General features: G+C 34.5%; 1 protein-coding gene across 4 annotated transcripts in view; it reads right to left on the bottom strand.

The window, feature by feature from the left end:
• Positions 1 to 12,132, bottom strand: part of CDH10 (cadherin 10) — a 139,114-nt gene that overhangs the window by 27,829 nt on the left and 99,153 nt on the right. For all 4 annotated transcript variants that reach the window (XM_049648258.1, XM_049648256.1, XM_049648257.1 and 1 more), the window contains 3 exons: positions 7,163 to 7,350; positions 5,175 to 5,428; positions 130 to 266 (listed from right to left, as the gene is read on the bottom strand). In XM_049648258.1, coding sequence (XP_049504215.1) covers positions 130 to 266; positions 5,175 to 5,428; positions 7,163 to 7,350 — 579 coding nt within the window. The remainder of the gene's footprint in view (positions 1 to 129; positions 267 to 5,174; positions 5,429 to 7,162; positions 7,351 to 12,132) is intronic.

Below are 12,132 nucleotides of genomic sequence, written 5' to 3'. Positions count from 1 at the left end.
AGATAATGACCTGAGCTGAAGTCGGACGCTTAACCAACTGAGCCACCCAGCCCCAGAAGGAATTATTTTTAAAATAAAATAAAACCTAAAACTATATGTTAAATATTATATACACAAATGTCATCTTACTGATTTCAGCGGCTATAACAGTTAGATTGTGCCATTGAGATAGTTCACGGTCAAGTGGCTTTGAAGTATAAAGGGATCCATTTCCAGAATGTATGTTAAAGATCCTGTCAAGGTCAGTATGGCGATCCAAGGAAAATCTGAACAAAAAAAGCAAAGAAAAATACATGGCAGTATTATCAGTTTGTAGGAGAAAATGTTGTAATGCGAACACACAGTAACATATCATAAGTTCATACAAGTACATAGTACTGATGTAGAACGAAGACTGTTTCATTGATTTATCTCACATACACCTGTGTGCATTGGTGCGTGCGCGCACACACACACACACACACACACACACACACCCATCTCCACCTCCCTCTTCTTCCGGAGGCAGGAGCTGCCACTTTGTTCCACATTCAAACGCTGGTCTTCTGAATATTTGTGTTATTAAATCACTACCTATTGCCATATTCAACGGAACGTGAAGTACTTTTCCTACAAGATAGTTGGGATTACAGATGGTTACAATACCAGTTGACTTTAGCCAGAAGCTGCGAATTCTGTTAGGGAATTACCATAAGGATCTAATGCAAAAACAAAAAAGAAAGAGAAAGAAGAAAGAAAGAAAGAAAGAAAGAAAGAAAGAAAGAAAGAAAAAACATTCCCAGAAGCATAGTCTTTTTCTTAGTGATGAAATTGGAGACAATATTATTTTCATTAAAAGAGTAGGTTATCATAACACCTGGGTGGCTCAGTTGGTTAAGCATCTGACTTCAGCTCAGGTCATGATCTTGCGGTTTATGGGTTTGAGCCCCGTATCAGGCTCTGTGCTGACAGCTCAGAGCCTGGAGCCTGCTTTGGATTCTGTGTCTCCCTCTTTCTCTGCCCCTCCCCCACTCATGCTCTGTCTCTTTCCCTCTCAAAAATAAATAAGCATTAAACAATTTTTAAAAATAATAGATTACCAATTTAGGATGATATTCAGTAACTTCATGGTATGATACCCATGAAGCTTGAGCTTGTTAACCACATGTATCATTAAAAAAATGCATATATTTTGACAAGAGGTGTTTAAAAAAACAGAAAATTTGGGGAAAGGAGTTTTCACACATTTGTACCAAATAAAGTCTTAGTATATGTATAAAAAACCAACTATGCTGCAAATTGATTAAAGGCATTGTGTTGGGATTCATTCTAAAGCCTACTGCCAGGTTTATCAATCAGGTTGATATAGTTGGCATAAATCCCATTATTTGGGGGATTGTCAGGCAAGATTTAAGCTAGCTATACCCCTCATTGGTTCCTGCCGGTTCACAATGCTAGTGGCTTACACATGCTTTATAGTGCCTGAGTTAGCCAGCATAATCCTCAAGTTATATTTAATGCTCCGTGTTAAAAAAACAAAGCAAAATAAAGGTAACAAGTCCTAAAGTAACATTCAGTTTTGGCATTTCTTTTCCTAAGCCACAGCTGTCATTTATTTTAATATTTTTATGAAACATTATTTTTAAGTGGTGTTTTGTGAGTGATAATACAAAATGATTTTTAAAGTGCCATAAAACTATTTTCTCTTTTGATGTTCCAAACTTGTATAATATTTCCAAAAATCCATTTAAATTTATAATCCTTATGCTGGGTTTTGAATAAACTGCATTAGAGGAATGACATATCTTGTCAATACAGCTAATGTGATTTTACTTTTGAGGATTGCTTACTTTAGATCTTTATCTTAAATCAGTTCTAAATGGAACAGGACAATAATTAACAAATCTCCTCAATAAGCTCTAGCCCTCTCTATTATCAAAATGTGAATTCAGTTTTGCATGCAAACAACATGTCTTCCCAGTCACACATTAATTTGTAAAACACTGAATCTCTATATCTGGAAAAATCATGAATTCTGTCTCAAGTTGACAAAGTTCTTTTACTCTAAAAGACTCAACATACCTTCCATACAAAAGTGCCTATACTACCCATCTCTGCCACTTACCACGTTGTATTTGGAATTCCCTGCAACATCAGCATGTGAGTTACATCTCAAACAGGAAATCAAAGATGACAAAATCAAGCATTGTTCTTGACAGAGTAGACACTCAATGAATATTATTTCTCTTACTGAATCTTCCTCCCTAACAGACTGAGAACTCCTTGAAAAATATGTTCATATCTGATACGGGGATCCACAAGTATTTGTTAAATGAGAAAAAGAACAACTGATTTCTTTGACGTTCTGGCAAATAAGTTTTCTTATTTCTGTAGAAATATGCCGTGAAGTTGCAATATGTAGATCAAAATTAAGCATTATTGTCCATGTCATATCATTTTATGTGTGTTTCATCTTACTTCTTATAATTTGGTTTTAAAAATAATTAAAAATTTAGGAATTATGTAAGATTATGTTAAAGATACAGAGAGATCCTGGTCCTTTTTCAAACATGACATAATTATATTTTCTGATTCTCTATTGGCAAATTTTGTGTGCTAATTTTCATTTTATTTTTTAAAATCATTTCCAGAACAAACATTTAAGTAAAGCCCTTTGATTATTATATTAACATCTACACTATATGACATAAACAATTTAAAATGTCCCCAGTCCTATCTATTCCATAAATACATTGCATTAGTAAAACTATTATATTTCTGATTACACATATATATTTTTATTTTTATTTATTTATTTATTTTTTAATTTTTTTTAACGTTTATTTATTTTTGAGACAGAGAGAGACAGAGCATGAACGGGGGAGGGTCAGAGAGAGGGAGACACAGAATCTGAAACAGGCTCCAGGCTCTGAGCTGTCAGCACAGAGCCTCATGCGGGGCTCGAACTCACGGACCGCGAGATCATGACCTGAGCCGAAGTCGGACGCTTAACCGACTGAGCCACCCAGGCGCCCCACACATATATATTTTTAAACTAAATGGTCTATCAAGATTAATATCTCAAAATATTAAGTTGAATTTTCTATATCAAGTTAGCATTGATTCAATTATACAACAACCTTTATGACATAGACTTTGTCATTAATAAGCAATAACATCATTAATTGTATTGCAATGATTGACATAAATGGAGTCGTTTCTTAGACTTGCATTCTGATTATATATTTTATTTTTGTTTCAAAAATCCACGGACATATTTTGACATATAATAACCATCAATCTATAAGAGGATGCAAAATCTATTTCATTGTCTGGATAATATTTTACATTGCCACTTAACACCCCTGGATTTAAATTGAATTCTCCTTAGACATAATATATTTCTTTTGAAAAGGCCACTTTGAAACCAGGAACATAGAACACAGCCTGTTAAAGTCAATGAAGAGCTAGGCCAAGAAAATGCTTGGACAGTATTTAATAGGTAAAATTAAGTATGTATATTGGCTATATAAAGCCTTCAAAGTTAAAAATATCCAAGAATGGATCCATTTCAATGAAGACAAATGGATTGGGGAAGAGGCAATTATGGGGGATTCATGCTGGCAGATGAGAGCTGTACATGATTGCCATGTATGTGATTTGTGATGCTGTATGTGAATAGAAGAAAATATTCTGGTAATTTGAAACCACATGGATGGATCTAGAGAGTATAATGTTAAGTGAAGTAAGTCAGTCAGAGAAAGACAAATACCATATGATTTCACTCATATGTGTAATTTAAGAGACAAAAGAAATGAACAAAGGGGAAAAAAAGGAAAGAGAGAGAGAAAAACCAAAAAACTAGAGAACAGATGGTCACCAGAGGGGAGTTGGTGGGGGGAGTGGGTGACGGGTGAAATAGGTGAAAGGGATTAAGAGTACACTTATCTTGATGAGAACTGAGTAAGGTATGGGAGTGTTGAATCACTATATTGTACACCTGAAACTAATATAACACCGTATTTTAGCTACACTAGAATTAAAAAAAAAACATGAAAATAAAACAAAAATATTTAGATAAAGTTATGTAAATCAAGCACTAATATATATATGTATAAATATACACATATATGTTATATATATGAAGACATTATATATATATATACATATATATATATAATATATTATTTCAAGTTCCTTACTATATATATTATATATAATATGTCTTCACTTGAAGGTATGGCAGAACCTGTAGCAGTTTTGAGTTGAGTTAGAGGCACATGGCATACAAGATTTTTTTCTATTCTGCTGTTGTATACTTTGGAATCAAAGAAGAGTGTGCTTGGAAATTGTGTAATCATCATTTAAACTCTTACTTGACTAGTCCATGTGGAGCAAGGGGGAGGCACAATTAACCTATTGAGAATTAGGGAAAAGAGTGAAATACAAAACACATGATATACTAATGGTTTAAAATGGCCATTTTGTTGGTAAATATTATATATAGATATCCGTATTTCTTTTTAAAATGATAGAACAAAATCAATAACAACTTTGAGTCTTTCTCATTTGTATGTGTTTATCATATTTCATGTGTTTTTGGGCTGCCATAAGAAAGCAAAGCCAAAATAAAAAGTGAAATTAAATTACTCTGATCTTTCTGGAATGCTCTATTTTCTTTACAAATATTTTTTGAAACAGCCAAAACAAACAAACAAAAACCTTCCCTTCTTTGATGGTAGGAGTACATGGGAGTTTCTAAAATGTATTTTCACTGAATTGTAACATTGTTGGAATCATATTCTTTTTAACTGTTACAACTCTCAACTTCTCATATCATTTAATAACTGAAAGCACAAAGAAGTGATTCAGTTACATTGTAATAGCACAGCTGACACAGTGTCCTTTATCTGTACTGGGATCAGAAGAACAAATACCTTAAAAGATACAGGCAGATGATACAAGCTAGGTTTTAGGCTAAAAGGCATGATTTGAAGTGGAGAAAATTATAAAGCTGTGCACGCCATGCCCCAAAACATTCAGAGATAATTTACTTTAAACACTTGTGCTCCTCAGATTGATGTACAACTTACAGACTCATATATTTCAGTGCATTAAATGCTATAAATAGAATTTCTTACTCTCTACATTTATTTCAATTCCCTTTCTTTCATCGGCAACATGGGCATAATTACCTAATGGGGCTAGAAGCGGAATCTGGGTCCCTTGCCATTACAGTACCAATGATCGTGCCCACTTCGATATCCTCATGAACTTCAAACAGGTAGGAGGATCTGCTAAAAACAGGAGGTTCATCCACATCTTCTACGGAGATTTTCACAATCGTTGTATCTTTAAATGGTCCCAGGTAATAAAAACGTGGGTCCACATGGGTATTTTCTGCTTCAACCTTCAGTGTGTAAAGTCTTCGGCTCTCGTAGTCAAGTGGCTGTGTAAGTAAATCATCAAATTAGAATGAGGGAAATTGGATTATATGTTCCTTTCAAGTTACAGTGTGATTTTCAAAGCCTGGTTGAATTTTGTCAAGTTGTTTATTAACCGAAAATAATTAAAAGTAATAAAAAGAATAATATACCTTTACATATCAGATAAGGTTCGATTATTACTTTTTATGCATTCAATGTGTAATACTTCAGAACATAGGAAAATTAGATTTTAAATATTGGAAATATTGAAAAGAACATTAAAACCTATGTTATAATGTGGTGACTCATTACAAAAAATGGGCTGAGGGGCGCCCGGTGGCTCAGTCGGCTGGGCGTCCAACTTCAGCTCAGGTCATGATCTCACAGTCCGTGAGTTTGAGCCCTGCCTCAGGCTCTGTACTGACAGCTCAGAGCCTAGAGCCTCCTTCAGATTCTGTGTCTCCCTCTCTCTGCCCCTCCCCCACTCAAGCTCTGTCTCTGTCTCTCTCAAAAATAAATAAACATTAAATTTTTTTTAAAAAATGCTGGTAGATTGTGTCTGTGTTCATGTGTGTGCATTACTGTTAAATGTCTGCAAGCAAAAAATTTAGTTATCTTTTTACATGTATGTCATGATATTTCCATTCAGTTTAATGGGCTCATGATACTACATAAACCTTATGTAATTTTGAAGACTAATACAAAATTTTCAATAGTTGTATGAAACATTGAAGATCAGGAAAACCTGGACTAAAGAGAAGAGAGAAAAAATCTGATAGCAAATTAGTAATTAGGTTATATTATGCATAAACAAAAAAAAAACTGACTTAAATATTGAGGTAGTTTAACTGTAATGAGTATGAAATCAAGCTCCTCCCTTCTTACCCCTCCAAAAGGTATTTTTTGTAAACATAAAAAAGACATTGTAGTTTGAGATTCCTTCAACCTTCCTCTTTTTATCTGATAAGCAGTAAATTCTATTTGCATTATTATTACTTGCCAGTCATGAAAAACAACAAAGAAGCTGCTTCCTCCTTTCCTGGTCACTGTCCATTTAAAAACATTTCGTTGTGTACCTTGGTCTTTGCAACAGAATCTCTGGATAGTTTCGATTCCTCAGTTCTTCAGTGGTTACTTAATGAAATAGAGTTTTCAGGACATTTCATTGGGATCTGTCATGGGGCCTTAATTTTTTTCTTATAATGATCATACTGACGCTACAATGAAAAACCTAGTTACCTTTAAACTGAATCACTGAGCATATGTTAGCAGAAAAGTTTAATTTATGTAGCAGAAGGGAAAATGTGAACAATTAAATTATCTTTGAAAATATGCTGTGTCTTTTTTATTAGCAGCTCTAATTATTGCTTCATACATCTGGATAGATGGCATGCTACTTTCTGTGCCTCCAACTGTGATGATATGTTGCCATTAATAGCTATTAACTGCTTTTACTCAAAGAAAACAATGTTATTATGGGGGGGGTTATTAACATGGCTCAAAAATACAGTCATACATATATTAATTTGTCTTTTAAAGTTTGTAAAAACTCAGGTCTCACGTTTCAGTCAACAAGAGCATTTGGTCAAAATGCCCAAGGAGATCTTTGGCTCTTGTCTCTCATGTTTGTGCATGATATAAATTACATTTGGCTATGAGAGTGGCATCTCTTCATGGACAACGCATGAGCGGATGGCACATAACGAAAGCCTTATTTGCTAAATGGGAAGATGTTTATTTATACTGATTATGGGCACCTTTTTCACCGTTATAATGCCTTCCTGTGTGTCCTTCTCAGTTATGATGTCAAACATATCAGTCCCGTCACCATCAATAATTCGGTATTCTACTTCTGCATTTTTCCCAGTGTCTGCATCAGTTGCTTTTACACTTCCAATGGCTGTGCCAACTGGCGAGGACTCAAGAACTCGAAGGTGGATGGTGTCTGGAAAAAAAAAAAAATATATATATATATATATATGAATGAGATTTTTCATTATAAGTCTTAAACTCTACATCATATGTTAACTGATTAAAAAGTTGAAGACACATAGTATGGATTAAGGTCTAGGAATGGAAAAAGAGGAATTTAGGGGGCTTGTGTCTATGCATATAACAAACAGTGAGTACTATCCTTTAATCATGTTAAGAACTCCGTTTTAAAAATAAGCACATTGTCTTTTTTTTGCATTTGCACAGATAACTAGAGATCAGCTTTGAGTGCAGATACGTACCTGTGTGTGTTTATAAAATCACAACAAGTCTCAGAATACACAGTGAATATTTATATTTAATTGTTTCCCCTTGCTTTTATTTAGTTGTTAACTAACCTTAGTTTCTTTCAGCTGAAGGACAGAACACTACAAAATTCCATGAAATCAGCTTTAGTGGGGAGGAATCCTATCTCTAGAAATTTGTGACAGGAGAAACAAAGAATAGTCTGTGGCCCTTCACAGTGTCAATGTGAAACACTCAATTCTGACAAATTCCCTCTATTCCAGAGCAAAACAAGAATTTATCTAAGCCTCTGGTGCATCTAGATGTGGTTCCAGTGGGAACAACTTCTACTGCTGATGAGATTTATGTGCATAAACATAAATCTGATAAATTTATGATCATAAATTATATATTACTGACAGACTAATTGACCTGAAGCCCTCTTCTGATTATAGCACCTTCATGCTCATAAACCTTAAGTAATTCTCCTTCATGTATATAATAAAGCCCAGGCCTCTCAGCCAGTCATGCTCTTACCTGAGTATATTCTTTCCCAGTGTATTTTTCCTTTAGACACTTGTATGAAAGTTTTGCACCAAATTGGACTTTACAAAGTTTTCTTGTCAAAAGTTAATGTCCTACATCTCTCTCTCCGTTTTTCACATGCTATCTCCTTCACATAAATTCTTCCCCACTACTCTCTTCTAATCACAATGCAATTTATCAAATCTGAGAAAATGGCACTGTTACAGTGTTACAGTGAGTGTTTGGGGGCTGTGCTCCTCAAAATTCATATATTGAAGCCTGAACCCCCCATTCAGTACCATAGAATGTGACTGTATTAGGAGACAGGGTCTTTAAAGAGGTAGTTAAGGCTAAATGGGATCATTAGGGTGGGCTCTAATCCCATATGGCTGGTGTCCTTCCAAGAAGAGGAGATCTGGTCACAGGCACAGAGCGGAGACCATGTGAAGACACAGAGAAGACAGCCATCTAGAAGCCAAGTAGAGGCCTCAGAAGAAACCAACCCCGCTGATTTTTAACCTCAATCTTGGACTTTCAGCTTCCAAATCTGTGAGAAAACAAATTTCTGTTGTTTAAGCCACCCAATCTATGGTGCCTTACTACGGCAGCCCTAACACAGGGACCTCTATCTGCTCCGTTTGGGAAGTCATTTCCCAGGACTCTGCTTCTGCCACTCCCCAGTGAGTTTCAGCCTGTTCTTTTTTTATATTTTGTAGTTTTTAATTTTTCTTTTACATTTTTCTCTGCATCTATTTTTGGTAACACTATTGAAAGCAACTCTCAACTCATCCCTTGGCTACTGTCCTTCTGGCACTCTTTACCTTTGCTGTTTCTTCTCAAACTTCCTGTCCCTGAGTATTCAGATGGCCCTCACTCACTTCCTTCGGATGATTGCTCAACTGTGACTCCCTCAGAAGCTTTCACCAATAACCTTATTGAAAATAGCCTCGGGGCGCCTGGGTGGCGCAGTCGGTTAAGCGTCCGACTTCAGCCAGGTCACGATCTCGCGGTCCGTGAGTTCGAGCCCCGCGTCGGGCTCTGGGCTGATGGCTCGGAGCCTGGAGCCTGTTTCCGATTCTGTGTCTCCCTCTCTCTCTGCCCCTCCCCCGTTCATGCTCTGTCTCTCTCTGTCCCAAAAATAAATAAAAAACGTTGAAAAAAAAAAAATTAAAAAAAAAAGAAAAAAAAAAAAAAAAGAAAATAGCCTCATCGGAAATACTACACCCAATCATTCTTCATAGTACTCGCAACAGCTAATCATTGTATCATTTACTTATTTATTTTTATGTACCATGGAGAGGTAATGCAAAACAGGGACTTTGTATTTTTCCACCACTATTTTCTCACGCTCTTTCTTTGAATGCAGTGGCCACTATATACTTATTTGTGTATTAGATAAATGAGAAACTTCCTAACTTGTCTACAAGCTCCTTTACTTGACTAAATTCAATAAAATCTCAGATGCTATTATACACTGTAGTCATGTTACCCTTTTGAAAACAATAATGTTCTTTTGTGTGTGTTTCAAGCTTTTATTTATGAAAACAATAACCCTATTGGTAATTACTCAGAGCTTCAAAATTCTTTGATTGGTCCCATTGAACTTAAAATAAAACATACATAAGCTGGCTCTCCATAAATTTGCTTCTCTGTCTTGTCATCCTTTCTCTTAATTAATACTCTCCACAGCACTGGTCTCTTTCAGGTTTAGACTTATCCAGTATGCTTTTCTTACTTCGATTTTCCACACAACTCTTTGCCAGGAAACCTCTAACTGTTCTTTTGAAAAATATCTATTTCACAATCTTTCTATCACAGAACATCACTGACTCTAATCTATTTACTGCTACAACTTCCTTTAAAATATTAAATTTTATAGAAGCAGCATCTCAGTAAGTTGATTTATTACACTGTAGCAGAAGCAGCTTTTCTAAAACACAAAAATAATATCACTGTTCTACTGAAAGCACTTATTATTGACATTAGGATATTTTTTTTAAATTTCATCATTTAGGTTATAATGTCTTTAAAAGCCACTTGCTGTTAAAATCTTCGGTATCAGGATTATCTATTCTCAGATCTAGAGTATATGTGAAGTGTAGCCACATTAATGCTGTTTTCAATTAATGATCAGTTAACCAGACCAAGAATAGGGAATACATGGAATATTTTACAAAATAAATAAAAAAAATATGAATGATTTGATTGATATGTATGTGAAACCTGCACATACCATCTAGAGAATACAGATTTTTTTAAGCTGGCATGAAGCACTGAATCCCAATTGATCAAGAATTAAATTATTAGACATATTTGAATAAATTTTAATAAATCTGTATCAATTAAATTATCTGACCATCCTATAATTAAGACAGAAGTTAATACAAAAAAAGAAAACTCCCAAATACTCATATTCTTGAAAATTTAAAAGAAAATTGAAAACAATTCCTATGTAACTGATGGTTCAAATAAGATACAAATATAGAGACCTAAAAATAATTGAAAAATAAGTGAAAAGAAATTGAAACATGGTACAGAGAAAATGATTCTACTTAGAGAAGGTAATTTTTTTTATGTTTATTTATTTATTTTGAATGAGAGAGAGTGTGTGCAGGGGAGGGGCAGAGAGAGAGGGAGAACGAGCATCCCAAGCAGGCTCCACACTCAGGGCAGAGTCAGACATGGTTCAGTCTTATGAATCATGAGATCTTGACCTGAGCCGAAATCAAATGGTGGACACTTAACTGACTGAGCCACCCAGGTGCCCCTAGAGAAGGTAATTTAGAACTCTGTGTGTTTTAATACAAAGAAAGACAATATGAAATTAATGAGCTAAGCATTAAACATAAGAACTTAGAAAAGAAAGACATAATAGCCATCAAAGAAAAATAAGGTAATAATTAAGATAAAAACAGGAAGTAATATCATTGAAAACTAGTGTAGAAAAAAGAGAATAAAAGTGCCCAAAGTTAGTTGTTTTAAAAGATCCACAAAATAAATGTATAAGGCAAAATGGTTCATGAAAAGAGGAGATAGGGCAAAAAGTATTAACAATTATTTTAAAGAAATGCAACTACAGATAATGTAGTGATTTAGAAATTTAGAGAATATTATGAACACTTACATGTCAATAAAATTAAATATTTAGGTAAATTCCTAAAGATAATTAAAAATGTACAAAAGCTACTAAAGAGAAAATAAAATATGATTTAAAATATGATTTAATATATGATATAATATTTAAAATGATCTATCCTCTTAAATACTAACAGCTCAAATATTTTTTATTCTTTTTTAAAATATTTTTCTAATTGTTTTTAATTTATTTTGAAAGAGGGGAGTGAGAGGGACAGAGAGAGGGAGAGAGAGAATCCCACACAGGCTTTACACTGTCAGCATAGAACCTGACGTGGGGCTTGATCTCACAAATCATGATATCATGACCTAAGCCGAAATCAAGAGTCAGATGCTCAACTGACTGAGCTACCCAGGTGCCCCAACAGGTCAAATATTTTTAAGGAATATTCACAAAACAGAAAATTCTTTATTTTCTGTTCTTATGTAAAGTCTTTTGGAGAAAAGAAAAACGAGGATTCTTTCGCAACTCATTATAAGAACAATATAACCCTGATACTAACACCAGATAAGAGTCCAATGGTTATACAGTGTGGGTTAAAAGTCAAGATCCACCACACCTAATCATATAATGTTTAGCAAGTTCTTTTTTAATGTTTAATTCACCATCATTTACATTAAGTTTAGTTTTTGAGAAATGTTATTTTAATCACTTTACTATTAACTAACTCCAGACTTTGGATTTCACCAGCTTTTCTATTAAAGTCTTTGCAGAGATCCTACTTTGCATTTAGTGGTCATGTTTTCTTACTCCCTCCAATCCGTGAGTGTCAGTCTTTCCTTGTCTTTGTGACCTTGACACTTTAAAAAACTACTGGTTACTCCGTAAAATGTCTTCCGATCTCGGTCT

Source organism: Panthera uncia (assembly GCF_023721935.1).
Source record: "Panthera uncia isolate 11264 chromosome A1 unlocalized genomic scaffold, Puncia_PCG_1.0 HiC_scaffold_17, whole genome shotgun sequence".
NCBI lineage: Eukaryota > Metazoa > Chordata > Mammalia > Carnivora > Felidae > Panthera > Panthera uncia.
Note: the sequence above shows the minus strand (reverse complement) of the source record. Positions and strands in the feature narration are given on the sequence as shown.